At 48.6% G+C, this 16,563-nt stretch overlaps 1 protein-coding gene across 1 annotated transcript; it reads right to left on the bottom strand.

Moving 5' to 3' along the window:
* Positions 1 to 2,723: 2,723 nt before the first annotated feature.
* LOC105522276 (beta-crystallin B2) lies at positions 2,724 to 15,543 on the bottom strand. Its single transcript, XM_011956726.1, has 6 exons — positions 15,475 to 15,543; positions 13,658 to 13,737; positions 9,817 to 9,935; positions 6,546 to 6,678; positions 4,983 to 5,125; positions 2,724 to 2,989 (listed from the first exon to the last, which is right to left on the bottom strand). The coding sequence occupies exons 2-6, from the start codon at positions 13,709 to 13,711 to the stop codon at positions 2,821 to 2,823; spliced, it is 618 nt and encodes a 205-aa protein (XP_011812116.1). The 5' UTR covers positions 13,712 to 13,737; positions 15,475 to 15,543; the 3' UTR covers positions 2,724 to 2,820.
* Positions 15,544 to 16,563: the final 1,020 nt, after the last annotated feature.

Raw genomic sequence — 16,563 nt, 5'->3', positions numbered from 1 at the left:
TTTTTTTTTTTTTTTTTTACTTAAGTTCTGGGATACATGTGCAGAACATGCAAGTTTGTTACTTAGGTATACATGTACCACAGTGGTTTGCTGCACTCATCAACCCATCATCTATGTTTTAAGCCCTGCATGCATTTGGTATTTGTCCTAATGCTCTCCCTCCCCTTGCTCCCCACCCCTGACAAACCCCAATGTGTGATGTTCTCCTCCCTGTGTCCATGTGTTCTCATTGTTCGACTCCCACTTAGGAGTGAGAACATGCGGTGTTTGGTTTTCTGTTCCTGTGTCAGTTTGCTGAGAATGACGGTTTCCAGCTTCATCCATGTCCCCGCAAAGCACATGAACTCATTCTTTTTTTTTTTTTTTTTGAGACGGAGTCTTGCTCTGTCGCCCAGGCTGGAGTGCAGTGGCCAGATCTCAGCTCACTGCAAGCTCCGCCTCCTGGGTTTACGCCATTCTCCTGCCTCAGCCTCCCGAGTAGCTGGGACTACAGGCGCCCGCCACCTCGCCCGGCTAATTTTTTGTATTTTTTAGTAGTGACGGGGTTTCACCGGGTTAGCCAGGATGGTCTCGATCTCCTGACCTCGTGATCCGCCCGTCTCGGCCTCCCAAAGTGCTGGAATTACAGGCTTGAGCCACCGCGCCCGGCCGAACTTATTCTTTTTTATGGCTGCATAGTATTCCATGATGTATATGGAACACTTACTGGTTTCTACCTTTATGATAACGATTTTAACCACTTTAGTTCATTCAACAAGGTTTTCCACTTTTCCAAATGTGAGGGAATGCTTCTAAATGGAGTCCTAAAGGGGCGAGAATTTCTAAAACATTCCTGAAGAATCATGTTATAGGGCAGTGGTCCCCAAATGTTTTGGCACCAGGGATCGATTTTGTGGAAGACACTTTTTCATGGGCTGTGGGCAGGGGACATTAGATTCTCACTGGAGCATGGAACCTAGATCCTTTGCATGTACAGTTCACAATAGGGTTTGCACTCCGTGAGAATCTAATGCCGCCACTGGTCTGACAGGAGGCGGAGCTCAGGCTGCAATGCCCATCTCCTGCTGTGCAACCCCCATTTCCGGCCACGGGAGACCCAGGGTTTGAGGGCCCCTATTTTAGGGACCTCAACACTGACTACAAAGCAGTAGTCATTAACATAAAGTGGCAAGAGTGCAGGGATACACTGACTACAGGAACAGAAAAGACAGCCCATGAAATCACCCCACCTGTGGGGAAGGGGATGGTCAGCAAGGTGACTGTGCCACAGTGCAGCAAATGGACTCCTTCATGAATGATTTCAGGACATTGGAGGTCCAAAATGGAAAAAAAAAAGGAAACTGAATCTCTACCATACACTACATGCAAGAATCAGCTCCAGAAGGATTAAGAACACAAATGTGAAGAGCAAAAGTTTTAAAAGTTGAGGGAAAAAAATATATTGGGGAATTTCTTTGTAACCAGGGATTAGAAAGAATTTCTTCAAGGTTGGCCGGGCGTAGTGGCTCACTCCTGTAATCCCAGCACTTTGGGAGGCCAAAGCAGGCAGATCACAAGTTCAGGGGTTCAAGACCAGCCTGGCCAACATGGTGAAACCCCTACTAAAAATAGAAAATTTAGGCGGGCATGGTGGTGCATGCCTGTAATCCAGCTACTCAGGAGGCTGAAGCAGAACTGCTGAACCCGGGAGGTGGAGGTTGCAGTGAGCCAAGATGATACCACTGCACTCCAGCCTGGGCAACAGAGCAAGACTCTGTCTTGGGGGAAAAAAAAGAAGAATTTCTTTAAGGAAATATGAAAGGCATAAACCCTAAAGGAAAATATTGCTGTTTGACTACATTAAAATTTAAAATGGCATCAAGAGATACCAAAAACAAAGTGGCAAGAGGCTGCACCCAGGAAGCAGATACTTGCACTGCATATTAACCAACAAAAACAGTCTAAAGACAGAAGGCCTGCAGCATCTCATTTCAGCCTTGTCGCAATCCCATTAGGAAGGTACTGTTTCCCATCTTCCTCCATAGAAGCATCAAAGCTCTGAAGGCAAAAAGACTTGCCTGAGCCTCTATCCCTGGCCAATGCCCCAGAACGGCAGTATAAACCCAGCCTTCATTCCCAGATCATTGCATCACCTTGAGCCTGGCTACAGCCAAGATCCTCACAGCTCAGTAGTCTCTTCCTCATTGAAGTAGCTTAGATGTTGTGTAGATTCTTAAATTACTAACAGTTGCCCGCAGCCATATGATGAATGAATGAACACACTCACAGACAGGGCATTCAGACCTCTCCCTGGGCTGGAGTGTGGGTTTCAGGGTTCTTGGCTTCTCTTGCAAATCAGAAAAGACTCCCAGACTCAAGGGGATAATGTGATAATGTGAGAATGGCGGGCAGTGAACACGTTTTTAAGGGCTGGGGCACCCATCACATGCCCCTGAGAATGACTGTGCTCAGCAACCAGCATGTAACAGGGGGCTCAGGAGCTAACCAAGCCAGCCACTCAGAGGTAAGGGAATTTCAAATCAGATGAAGAAACAAAGGCTCAGAGAGGTTGGGCACTGTGTCCAAGGTCACACAGCTAAGCAGCTGCAGAACCGTAAGATTCAATAAGGGTCCTGTTGCCCTACCCCTAGCCCAGATATATGCTGATTCTCATTTCTCTCTCGCTGTCTCTCACACACACACACACACCCCAGCTACTAGGGGGATCAAAGACCCACAGCAGACAAGTTGCAAGTCACACTTTATTCACTCTCTGGTTGGTCTGGAGGGTTCCTGGGCAGCAGGTCTGGGTCCTGGGAAGGAGGCATGGTGGGGAGGGTACTAGTTGGAAGGGTGGAAGGCGCCACGTTGGTGCCACTGCATGTCACGGATGCGGCGCACAGACTGCACCTGGGGGTGAGGGGCCCCAAAGTCGCTGCTGTCCTTGTAGTCCCCCTTCTCCAGCAGGTACTGCAGCCCGCGGTAGCCGGGGTACTGGTAGCCAACCCACCTGCAGGACCAGAGGTGAGGGGAGGGTGAAGCGGGGAAACAAGAGAAACGAGAGGTGAGGGGAGAGCATCCATAAGCTACTAGGAAGGGTGAAGCCTCCCAACCATTGCCACTTCCCAGGGGTAAGCAGGACACCCTTTCCACCCCACCCTTCCAGCACTGAGCCTCTGCTTTCTTCCTTCTCTTGATGGGGAGCTCACTGCCTCCTGAAGCAAATTTTGCCTGAAGGCCTGGTACTGGTGTCAGAGTAAGGGGGTGGTATCTTAAGCTCACTGAAGTTTAGAATAAGTCAGACCTTTGAATCATCTCTATCCACTCCTATCCCACCTCCAAGCTCAGCTGAAAGGCCAAAGAAGAGCTGGGGAAGGTTCCATGGGCCTTCTGATGAAAGAGGTTCCAGGGGCTACTTAATGAAAGTGCTGGTCTTCTCTCCAGAAAATGGCACACAGGCCTGGCCTGCAAGGACCTGCCTGGCCAGTCTCTTTGGACACCTCCAGCTCTACTTCGCATTCTTATGCTCTCACATCTCTGCATTCCAGCCAGTGGCCTTTGTAGAGTTTCTCAGACCTACCAGGCTCCCCCCACATGCACCACAGGGCCTTTGCACATGCTGCTCTCATTGTCTGGGACGCTCTTCCTTGGCCTCTTTACCCCCGCAGTTCCTACTGTTCCTTGAGATCTCAGCTCAAGAATCTTTTCTTCAAGGAAGTAGCTTAGACGCATGTGGATTCTTAAATTATTAACAGTTGCCCCTTCTAGACTGTTGGCTACACAGGGCAGAAGCCAGTTCTCTTTAATCTCCTTCACCCTGGGCACCTAACACAATGCCTGGCATATGACAGCACTGATGAATGAATGAATGAATCAATGAATGAATGAAGGGAAAGAGGGAATGAAGGGGAACAGGAGCACAGAACTTTGCACACCACTTTAGGAGTCTGACAAACCCCAAGAAGCCAGTATGTTTGGCTAAACTGGTTCTGTTGGGGGGAAAGAGCCTTAATTCGTAGCACTTGCTGATTTCTATGCTGTAAATGCACCCACTGTGGCTGGTTTTAAGCTACCAGTGATTAGTCAACCAGTTCACACAAATTCTGAAAATGTAAGAGTCGATTCCAGGCTGGGTGCGGTGGCTCACGCCTGTAATCCCAGCACTTTGGGAGGCCGAGGCAGGCAGATCATGAGGTCAGGAGTTTGAGACTAATCTGGCCAACACAGTGAAACCCCATCTCTACTAAAATTTAATGCAAAAAATTAGCTGAGCTTGGTAGTGGGCACCTGTAATCCCAGCTATTTGGGAGGTTGAGACAGGAGAATTGCTTGAACCTGGGAGGCAGAGGCTGCAGTGAGCTGAGATTGTTCCACTGCATTCCAGCCCAGGCGACAGTGCGAGACCCTATCTCAATTTAAAAAAAAAAAAAAAAACAAAAAGCTGATATAAGCTATTTCCAACACACCGCTGCCCAAAGCTCATGTGTGGACCCCCATGGAATCCAAATTTTTTACCATGAGAAATCCCTCATTGCTGATGGCCAGGGTCGATGTGCCCAGGAACTTCAATTCAGTGGAAAATGACACCTCCTGTTCCCAAACTTAGGGACACATGCGGTCAAAGGCAGCATGGGCTGGTCCTCCTGCTTCTCACAGCTTTCAGACTACTCAACTCATTCCTTCCCCTCCTGCCTCAACCTAATCCTCCCTCTGCCTCAACTTGCCTCTGTGACATACATGTCTCGCTCACTGGGGCTGAGGTAAAGGCCAAGGTTTTTCCACTCCAAAGGCCATTTCCCCAAAGGCAGCTCTAGGGAGAAATTCAGGGGCTGTAAGCCACCTGTGGGCAGAGAATTCCCATTTACTTTCCAGTGGGAAGCCAGAGGTCAACAGAGTACACTGATGTGTGCAAGATCACCAGTGTATACAAAGCAGAGCAGGACTTAGGACCCCGGAGTCTCAGTTCCTGTGGCAGGGTGAGCCAGGGCTGGCAATGCACTTACGTGCCACTCTGCACTCGCACAGATGACACCTTCTCCTGGTAGCCGTGGGCGTGGAAGCTGGGTACGTCGTCATCTATGATTTCCATCTTCTTCCCAGTGAAGTTTGGGTTTTCATAGAGGATGATCTTGTGCTCTTGGCTGTCCTATTGGCAGAGGATGTGGGGAAGTGAGTATGGGTGACGGGGCCCAGGGTTGGCCTTCCCACCCCATGCTCATGCCCCAGAATTGGGATCCTCATGTCCCACACATCACTCTCTGCCCAGTGCACCTACCACGTGTCTATGACAACTGCTGTTGGATCACAGCCATTTGTTAAGTTTCTACTGGGCCATTTTCATGTAACAGACACTCTGCAACACTTTGGGCAATATTTGATTCTGAAATGTCATTTTTTCCTCCTATGCCTCAAGTTTCTCTTTTATAAAAGGCAGCTACGATCTACCACCCACTCACAACTGCACATTCACACATGCACACACAGGCGCACACACATGCACACACACATATGCACACACACAGACACACACCCACACATGCGCACACACGTGCACACCCACACAGGCGCGCGCACACAGGCACACACACGCACACCCAGGCAGGCACACACACACATACACAGGCTAATTGTGCCTCTAATAGGCACCTGAGATATTTTGATTTTTCTTCATTTCTGCATCTCTTCCCATTCTCCTGTTCCTGTAACATTTTCCTTAGTTATCTAATCCTTTAAACATTTTCAGTTTAAGGTAAGATTTTCAGATAAGAAAACCCTTATCCCTTAGACATAAAATCCTTTTATGCCATTTGGCACATGAGAAAAATGAGGCACAGAGAGGTCAAATGATGTTCTCGAGGTCACGGAGCTGGGAGCAGCACAGCCAACATGGGAACCTGGGTCTGTGGGGTGTGAAGTCCAGTGTTCTCCAACTTTCCAGTAGGTCCTGGGAGGAGCTAGACTGGGCTTGGAGGGTTTGGGAGTGTAACTGAGCAGTGATGTGCCCTGTCCCCTCCCCGACAGTTTACACACTCACACACTAGTAAGAATCAGGATCTCAGAAGCACTGAAAACTCACTGGCACAAGTCTTGAGGAAGAGCTAAACCACCTTCTCCTCCAGTCCTGAACTCAGAATTTCTTGTATTTCTGAAGGCTACCAGTTATTGAGCAATGACTCTGTGATGGGAGTTGCCCAACCCTGCAGGGTGGAGGGCACCAGCCACGTAAAATAGAATGTGAATAGTGCCCTCTGGAGCATTTCATAGTCTTGTGATTGGAGCCCCCTGGACTTACGCAGTGTGACAACCCTCAAGCTAATAAGCACATTGGAATCTCAGGACAGTAGATACCAATATGCCCGTTTTACAGATGAAGAAACTGAGGCTTAGGGAAGTAAAATGACTTTTGCAAGGTCACCCAGTGAGGAGGTTCCTCACCAATCAGAAGGGGCACAGTGCTAGAGGGGCAGGCTCCTTCCTGGTCCTGGGACCTCCAGCTCCAAGGTGGCAGAGACAGAAAGTAGGATGATGGGCAGAGAGAGGAAATAGAATGATGGCAGGGGGCTCACCACTTTGATGGGCCTCAGGGAGCTGAGGGAGTCCGTCCTCCGGCTGCTGGTCCACGAGTCCCAGCGGGGGTACTCGCCCTTCTCAAACACAAACTGCTCACCCTTGCAGTTGGCCTGTTCATAGCCCACCCAGCTGCCATGGAGACAAAGAGAAAGGGGGCAGGTCAGTTCCACTCCAAGCTTCCTATGGCAGGATCCTGGCTACTCACGTTGACCTCTGGGGTTCACTCTTGCCCAACCCAGCAAGATGTAGTAGCCCCACCTGCACCTTAACATTGCAAATCCAAGCGCACAGTCCCCTCAGTTACCCAGAACTCAGTGCTATGTTGCCTTTAACCACCTGGAACACAGTTAAGAAACAAGAAGGCAGTCTAAATAATGGCCCAGCAACAAATACCAATATATAGAGGCCATGCACTAAAGCCAATAGTATGCTGGTAAGTTAATAGCCAACTCTCAAAAAAGCAAAACAAAAATTAACACTCTTGATTTGCAGTGTTTGCCAATTTCCATGATGTAAATGCTCCCACTGTAGCAGATTTCAAGCTATGACACGGCTGCAAGTGGAGCTGGGGAGAGAGATACACAGTCAGCCTTCACCACTGAGAACTGACCCCAGAACCCCTCTGTTGTGCCCAAACCCCTCTCTTTGAATCTGTTTCTTCTCTTGTCCCTGTTGTTAGACTCTGCCCAAACTCTGTTTTTGTAGATCCACATTAGAAGAAAAATAGGCCAGGCGTGGTGGCTCAAGCCTGTAATCCCAGCACTTTGGGAGGCCGAGACGGGTGGATCACGAGGTCAGGAGATCGAGACCATCCTGGCTAACACGGTGAAACCCCGTCTCTACTAAAAAAATACAAAAAACTAGCCGGGCGAGGTGGCGGGCGCCTGTAGTCCCAGCTACTCGGGAGGCTGAGGCAGGAGTATGGCGTAAACCTGGGAGGCGGAGCTTGCAGTGAGCTGAGATCTGGCCACTGCACTCCAGCCTGGAGGACAGAGCAAGACACTGTCTCTCAAAAAAAAAAAAAAAGAAAAATAGTACATTAAAGAGGGAGGGATGGCCTTCAGGTCGGGCATGGCTAATAGAGGAAGGCAAAAAATAGGAGAAAAAAACCACAAATCTCAAAATGATTAGCATTCTGGGGCCAACCAGTGCAGAGGCAAACATTTCAGCATGTGCAATAATGGCTGTTCAGAGGAATAATCTAAGTTATTAATGAAAGAGGAGATCATGCTTATTATCCTCTTTTGGAAGAGTAGTCTTGATCCAGCAATTCTACTTTAGGCAATGGGTCCTTAGAAAACAGTTGTCAAGGGGCTGGGCGCCATGGCTCATGCTTGTAATCCCAGCACTTCGGGAGTCTGAGGCGGGTGGATCACCTCAGGTCAGAAGCTCGAGACCAGCCTGGCCAACATGGTGAAACTGTGTCTCTACTAAAAATACAAAAAAATTAGCTAGGCACGGTGGTGCATGCTTGTAATCCCAGTTACTCGGTAGTCTGAGGCAGGAGAATTGCTTGAACCAGGGAGGCAGAGGTTGCAGTGACTTGAAATCGTGCCATTGAATTCCAGCCTGGGTGACAAGAGCTACAACTCCATCTCAACAAAACAAAACAAACAAACAAAAGCAGTTGTCAAGGGATCACAGATATCTGAATAAGGATGTTCATTGTGGCATTGTTTATAATATCCAGTAACTGAAAAACATCCTACAGTCAGGGCCTGGATATGGCATATTCAATCATGGACTGTTACAAAGCCATGGTAAGTAATGACATAGGATGTGAGTTATCAAATGTAACTGGTGTAACTATCACCAGGTAAGCTTGTTAAATTCAGATTCCAGGCTCCAGAGCTAAGTTTGATTTAGTGGGACTGAAGTGGGGCCCGAGAACCTCCATTTTAAAGCATCTCCCTTCTGTGAATCTGATGTGAATTTTCCTCAAATGACTTTGAAAAGCACCAACATAAAATGCTATTTAATGACATGGAGAGAGTTCATTCTACCTTGTAAAGTTTCCAAAGTGAGTAATAAAACATCATGTTTAGTATGATCCAAGTTTGATTTGATTATACACACACACTTACACACACACACACACACACACACACACACACAGAAGAGAGAAACAGAGAAAGAGAGAAGGAAATCTAAATTCATACCAAAATCTTAATAATGGTTACTTCTGAGTAGTGAACAGAAGTCATACAGTTTTTTGCCTTAAACCATATCTTCTTAGTTTTAAACAATAAATGATAGTTAATAAAAATATTAAATGTTATGTTTTTAAAAAAAGAAAGCACAAGAGTGTAAAATCTCTTTGGGAAATTTTTTTTCATCAAAATATTTGAAAAGGCAGCTGAAAATCAGATGTGATGCTTAAACAGTCAAATCTCAGTTATCCAGAAAGGGATTCTCTTGGACATAACAGATTCCCTGAGCATGTCAGATGACCAAGGCTTGGCATAGCCACTGCTTTAGCTATGTTCTGCACATCTTCAGGTTCTGACCCATGTAGGGCCGTGGAACTCTGCAGAATTCCCTGAGAACCTTGAGGTGTGGTATGGCTCACCTTAGGATCTCCAGCCATATCTGACTTATTGGCCACCAGTGGACATTTCTACATCCTGAGGCATTGACAGAGAAGGAGTGATGAGAGAAGCTGTGGTTTGTGTCCCAGACACTCTGCAGGCTCACATAGGACTATGCTCAGCTACATGACATAAGTTGAGTCAACCATTCAGCTCCCCTTCTGTCTTGGATACAGACCTGGCCCCCAAGTGTGCCAAAAAATCTGTAAAGACCCAGTATTGTCAGGATTTGGGAAGGGAGGAGGGGATGCAGAGCTGGGACATCCAGCCTTAAACCTCCCAGGATTGAGGACACTCCTGGAACCAGAGATTGGCAGTTCTAAAAGCTTCATGAGTCACTATGTCCATCTTCCTGCCTTGACCTCTGTATCAGGCTTTCTACATGACCCTTTCCCTTCATCCCCAGAGCACATGGTCATCCTTATCCTACAGAGGAGGAAACTGAGGCTCAGAGGGGGAAGGTCCTGGGCCAACATCACGCAGCCAAGAAGTGGTGGAGCCTGAATTTGAACCCAGCTCTATCTGACTGCAAAGCATGAATTATCTCCATACACTGCCAGTCCCCAAAACTTGGTCCCCAGATTGCAGATAGGAGAACAGCAAGGGTAGATTCCCCCAGTCCACAACCTGATCACCTCACCCAAAGTCCCTGACCAGGAGAGGCCACCCGGGTACTTACGGCCCAGCCTGCACTAGGACAGAGCCTGCCTTCTCCACGCCAGTCTCCTTCAGGTTGGGGCAGGGTCCATTGAGCTCATGCGAGTGGCCTTGAAAGTTTTCCTGCTCAAAGATGATGATCTGCAACAGGAAGTGAGAGTCAGACCCTCATCATGATGAAGAGGAGTGACAGTTGGCTGATAGACATGGGGAGGGAGCTCAGAGAACCCAAAGGATGCTGAAGGGTTCACCTCCAGAGTGACAAATCAAACATAAAAATCAAACAGCCCTGGTTCTGGCTATAAGCAGCTATGGGACCTTGAGCCTGCATTTGTCCTCTCTAAGCGTCAGTCTCCCCATCTGTAAAATGGGAAATAAAGACAGAACCCAGGCCGGGTGGGATGGCTCACACCTGTAATCCCAGCATTTTGGGAGGCTGAGGTGGGAGGATTGCTTGAGCCCAGGAATTCCAGACCAGCCTGGGCAAGATGGCAAGACCCCACTTCTAATTTTTTTAAAAAGAAAAAGACAGAAACTGCCTTGTGATATTGTTTGTTAGAAGGATTCAGGGGAGCATAATTTGCACACCGTATTTGCTTGTGGGAGACATAATTATGTTAATTAAGAGATATGGTACAGATTCCGAGATATGGTACAGATTCCAATAAGTGGCAGAGCTGAAATTGGAGCCCAGGCTTGTCTGATGCAGCTGAAATGGAAGCAATACTTTGCGAACCCTAACATGTGCACGTAGCACCTGGGATCTGGATAAGTGCAGTTTCTGAGGGAACAGGTCTGGGGTGCAGCCCCGGATTCTGCATTTCCAATCATCTCCCAGGTGATGCTGGTGCCACTGGCTTATGGACCAAATTAGGAGTACTGACGTGCTAGACCACGTGTTTGAGCTTCTCCTCCTCCCATTAGAGCTGCACCAGTACCTTCATATACACCCCTTACCTCCATTTCGCCCATAAAACTACACACACCTGGGCCCTTTCTCCAAGCCTCCACAGAATTCCCAGGTGTCCCTATGAACTCCCCCTTGAAGTACTTCTTAAGAGGACGTCACTCCCCTTGCCACACCTGGGTATTATCAGCCCAAGGAAGGGGGCTCACGAGATCCCCATCAGGGAAACTGAAGCTCTGCAAAGTGAAGAGACCCACCCAACATCTCCCACATCCAAATTAACCTTGAGGCTAGCTGCCACCTTTCATGGTTCCAGTGAGAATTTTGGAGGCAGAGCTTTTCCAGCCACATTTCCCCAGCAAACTGCCCCTGGATGACAAGATGGGCTCAGGTCAGCACCCTCCCAGTGGGGGAAGCTACAGAATCGACATGGTCAGCACAGGCTAGATAAACATAGCCCTGACTCCCAGGCCTGGAATTAGCCACACAAAGAAAGGAAAAGGGGTACCCCACAGGGCTTAGAGGTGAATTCCATGGGCTCAATCCAGCCTTTACAATCAGTGACCCAGCCCTTTACGGTCTGGAGACAAGGGCTCCATTGTGTCCTGTTACATCCAGTTGTGCAAACCTAAAAAGCAATTCAATACTCTGGGCCTCAGTTACCTCATCTGTAAAATGGGGAATCAAGAATGTGGAAGTTCGGGGCTAGTTTATTATTACCCTGGCCTGGGAGACAAGAGCTTGCGGCTGGTTAGCACATAGTATTTGTGCTGCTTGTGGGAGACGTAATTACGTTAATTAAAAGACATGCTACAGATCCCACGTGAATAAGTGGAAGAGCTGAAACTGAAGCCCAGGCTTGTCTGATGCAGCTGAAATTGAAGCAGCACTTTGCGGACTCTAACCTGTGCACGAAACACTGGGATCTTGATCAAACTCAGTTTCTGAGGGAGCAGGCCTGGGGTGCCCACCTGAATAGGGGTAGGCAGGTGAGGAAGGGTAGTTTCTCCATGCATTTGAAAGCCCAGAAGCTCAGAGGACCCAGGAGCTCACTAGCATTGTTCGATTATTAATCGATAGAGTGGAGGGCAACATTTTACAAATTGTCTAATCCTTTAAAACTGCACTGTTAGGCCGGGCGCGGTGGCTCAAGCCTGTAATCCCAGCACTTTGGGAGGCCGAGACGGGCGGATCACGAGGTCAGGAGACGGAGACCATCCTGGCTAACACGGTGAAACCCTGTCTCTACTAAAAAATACAAAAAACTAGCCGGGCGATGTGGCGGACGCCTGTAGTCCCAGCTACTCGGGAGGCTGAGGCAGGAGAATGGCGTAAACCCGGGAGGCGGAGCTTGCAGTGAGCTGAGATCCGGCCACTGCACTCCAGCCTGGGCGGCAGAGCGAGACTCCGTCTCAAAAAAAAAAAAAAACTGCACTGTTCCACACAGCAGCCATTAGTAACATATGGCTACTGAGCATGCATAATTAGTCCATACTATTACTTATACTGTGCTCTAAGTGTAAAATACACATCATATGTTGAAAATTCAGAATGGAAAAAATAATGTAAAACATCTGCCTAATAATTCTTATATTGATTATACATTAACATGCTCATCTTTTGGATATATTGGGTTTCATAAAATATAATATGAAAATTAATTTCACCTGTTTCTTTTTACTTGTAATGATGTGGCTACTAGAAAATTTTGCATTACCTATGTGGCTCACATCATAGGTCTAGTGGACAGTGCTTCTTGCTTTTTTCCAAACTCACCCAGCTCATTCCCACCTTGGAGTCTTTGTGACTGATGTTCTTTTTGTCTGGATGCTGTCATCAACTCTCACCCCCATTTTAAATTTTTCTGTGGAGATGGGATCTCACTATGTTGCCCAGGCTGGCCTCAAACTTTTTGGCTCAAGCAATCCTCCTGTCTCGGCCTCACAAAGGCACCCCCAATTTTTACATAGCCGCTTCCTCACTTGACCCAGGTGTGTGCTCAAAGTCACTTCCTCAGAGAGACCCTCCTGGAACACCTGAGCTACCACAACCATTGCGACTCTCAGGAGCTCCTTCCCCTAGTTTACATTTATTTGTAGCACTTCTCACTACTGGAAATCATATATTCATTTATTTATTGTCTGTCCTTCTTCTGGAAAGTAAGCCCCGTAAGGGACAGATCGGGGTGAAGAGGTGAGGGGCTGCATCTGCTCAGGCTTCCCTGGCCCAGGAGGCACCGAGTCAGACCAAGGGGCCATTCCTGAAGGAACCTGTGCCTGGAGCTACCAAAGCAGAGAGGCACAGGAGGGCAGCCAGGTGGGTGCTCCTTGATAGAGGTTTGAGGGCAGACTCGGTGTGACAAGTCTCTGACATTGTGATAAGATCCTGCTGCCCTTGGGTGGGCAGGTGGATGAGAAATCAAAGAAGGGATTATTTGATGGTGTTAGGTGGTTGCACACCCCGGGCTGGGTGTTAGGTTGAGCCTGGTTTCTTTGGCTCTCACAACTTCCCTATGCAATAAATCTGACTCCTCCTTTTACAGAGATGGAACTGAGGCTCAGAGGGATCAAATAATTGGCCCGGATCACACAGCAGGTGCAGAGCCAGGACTCACACGCACCTTCCATCTACTAATCCCATCTCTGACTGATAATAAGGGTCTACTCCAGTTTCAGGGAGCCCTGTGGACAGTAGGGTGTGGGAAAACAGGTAAGGGAGAGAAACTGAAGTCTCCAAAGCCGGAGGCTGGTACTGGGAATCCCAGCATGCCAGCTATGGGCTGGGGAGGGACTCTCAGAATCAGCCCCAAGTGTGTAGGTAGGGGAGACTGAGTCCCAGAGAGGGGCAGGGGTGGAGAGGGGGTACCTGTGAAGAAAGATGCCAAGCCCATTTTACAGAAGGGCAACTAAGTCTGGGAGAGGAGCATTGCATGCCCCCTCCTCCAAGAGGTACCCACCTTGGGGTTGAGGGACTGTGGTTTGCCCGCCTGGGTCTGGTGGTCTGAGGCCATGGTGGACTGTCCTGTGCAGGAATGACCTGGAAGACATGGGAAGCAGCAGTGAGGATCTGGAGGAGCCACTGACTTTTTCGCTGTGTGGGGACTTGGGACCACTCCTCTCTGGCCCCAAATATTCTTTTCCCCCTGGTTTCAGGCTGTCCCAGAGCTGTGGGGTCCGTAAGCAGCTACTTGAACTTCTGTCCTTAGCTTCATTTGTATCTATCCAGGCCAGCTCCAGGAGGAGGGAAAAATGAAGTCTACTCCAAAAAAGGGGGGGCAGTGATAAACTGAGCTTAAATGAGGTCCCAAGTGGGTCCCCAACACTCAACCCCAGACAATGGATACCATGCAGAATATAGAACAGTCAATCCCAGAACTTCTGCCTTCATGCAGAAATTTCCTAAATAAAATTGTGTGGAACAAACAAAGCCTATGCATTGGCTGTATTTTGTGGTGTGGTGGTGCCCAGTTTAGGAACTTACAAAGTTCCCTGTCCCCCTGCTGTTTCTCCCACCCTCTCTCTGGGACTCCTCTCCCCATCCCGGTACCTAGATTTCTCTTCTCTGCCACTGGTTTTACATCCCCATTAGTGAAATCATCTGATACAGAACCCATGTTACAAGAAAGGGAAGAAATGGGTGCAATGGTAGAAACCCAGGCACTGTGGCAGGCAGCAGGATAGACCTGCCTTAGCTATTGAGAACATCAGAAAAGTCTGGAAAATTGTCAGCCTCTTCCCACTTCCTGCAGGAGGGGTGATCAAACCAGGCTGTGTTTCCTCAGGGTTAAGAGAGGAAGCCTGGCTTTCCTCTTCAGAGATAATGCCCAGCTTCCAGAAGCCCCTTCCACATGAAAGGCCAAGACTGGATGTTTCCCAGGAAGAAGAAATTCAGTTAAGCACCTTGGGAGCCAAACCTACTTCTCTCCGGCAAGAAACCAGCCCTCTGGGCTTGTCAGAGTGCCTGAGGTCCTGCCCTATCGCTTCCCAGTCCTGAGTGTTCACAGACTGAAGAAGCTCAGTTGGTCCAGTTCAGGAGCAGTCTCTGCTGCCTACCAGAATTGAGACTCTGGGAAGGTCACATCCTCTCCCTATGCCTCAACTTCCTGTTCTATAAAATGGGGGCAGTAATGATGTCTAATAATACCTGTGAACAGGTTGTGAGGATTCAATTACATAATGTATAAAACCAGAAGCACTTGGCCGTGGTCCCAGAACACACTCAGCATGCAGGAAATGGCAGCAATTGTGGCATTATTAGAGTCATTTCTACCATGCTTTAGTGGCATTGAAATAACCTGTTGCCGGGAGCTGTCACATACCTTAGGCTGCATCCTACCCGTAGCACTCTCAGAGACTGGGCACAGAGTGGGTGGCCCAGAATTGCAGATGTGGAGGAAAACTGACTCACCCACCTGGAAACAAGGCTGAACCGTCACTGGTTTGATTCTTGCAAAACCCTCAATTACATTCTCCTCCTCAGCGACTGACAAAACAAGGATGCTGATAGTCTGTTCAATATTAATAATAAAGAACATTGCTGCAGTACCCACTGTGTCCCAGGCACTGTGCTGGATGATCCACCTACCTTCTCTTGAATCCTCACAATAAAGAAGCCTTTTTGACCCCCTTCCCGTTTACCAGAAAAGAAAACTGAGGTTAACAGCATTGAAGTCTCTGCCCAAAGTCACTTGTCAGAATCCAGGTGCTCCCATGCTTTCCGGCAGGGGTGAGGATGACAGAAAGAAGGGAAGATAAGCAAAGGAGGCAATCTTACCAGTGACACCAGCCCCTGCGAGTGCTGTGAAGCTCGGCCAGCGGGAGGTGGCATTTATACCTTCCCCAGAAGTGCCGGTGCCAAGATGAGTGACTGCTGTGTTCCTGTGAAAAGCAGGGTGAGAATGCTGGATTAAGCTCTCACCAAAGCTCGGGTCAGCAAATGCCCACAGACATTGTGTCTCTGCACAATAATGTCATTAGCTTTCAGATTCGGCCGCGCCGGGGTGGTCAGGCGGCTGGGCAAGGAGATGCCCGCTTTGCATGCATCAGCCGTCCGGCTGCCAGGGCTGGGGGCACCCTGGGTTCACTGGTGCGCTCAGTCAGGCCCTGAGGCATGGCAGACAGAGGAACATCTCAGTGGACCTGGGGAAGAACAAGTAAAGAAGGGTGGTTTGGCAGAGCCTGGGCTTCATTCATCTACCCATTTATTCATTCAACAAATATTTGCCGGGCATCCATTTGTTGACAAGCTCTGTTCTAGGGGAGAGTGTCAGGAAGAGGATCTACCCTAGCCCAGGCATTTCAGAAAAGCTCCTGGGAGGTAGCGCATCCCTCAGGGATGGAGAAGAGGAAGAATAGGGTGGGGGAACAGGTCCAAGTAGAAAGGGTCCATATACAAGGAACCAGCATGGTGTATTTCAAGAAGACCTGAAAACAGGTTAACAAAGCTAAAGCATGCCATGTGACAAATAGAGCCTGTGCCAGGTGGACAAGGTGGGCAGGGCCTGATGTTGCAGGGTCAGGGAGGACAATTATGGAGAGTCCATTTTATTCTCAAGGCCTCTGGCTGTTTCTCTTTCTTTCTTTCTTTTTGAGACGGAATCTCGCTCTGTCACCCAGGCTGGAGTGCAGTGGTGAGATCTCGGCTCATTGCAACCTCTGGCTCCCAGGTTCAAGTGATTATCCTGTCTCAGCCTCCCTAGTAGCTGGGAGTACAGGTGTGCGCGACCAGGTCCAGCTAATTTTTTTTTTTTTGTATTTTAGTAGAGACAGGGTTTTGACGTGTTGCCCAGGGTGGTCTCGAACTCCTGAGCTCAGGCAGTCCAACCACCTTTGCCTCCTAAAGTGCTGGGATTACAGGCATGAG

The sequence above is a fragment of the Colobus angolensis genome, unplaced genomic scaffold (assembly GCF_000951035.1).
Source record: "Colobus angolensis palliatus isolate OR3802 unplaced genomic scaffold, Cang.pa_1.0 Scaffold423, whole genome shotgun sequence".
In the NCBI taxonomy this organism is placed as follows: Eukaryota; Metazoa; Chordata; class Mammalia; order Primates; family Cercopithecidae; genus Colobus; species Colobus angolensis.
This window is presented reverse-complemented; position numbering and strand designations above follow the sequence as displayed.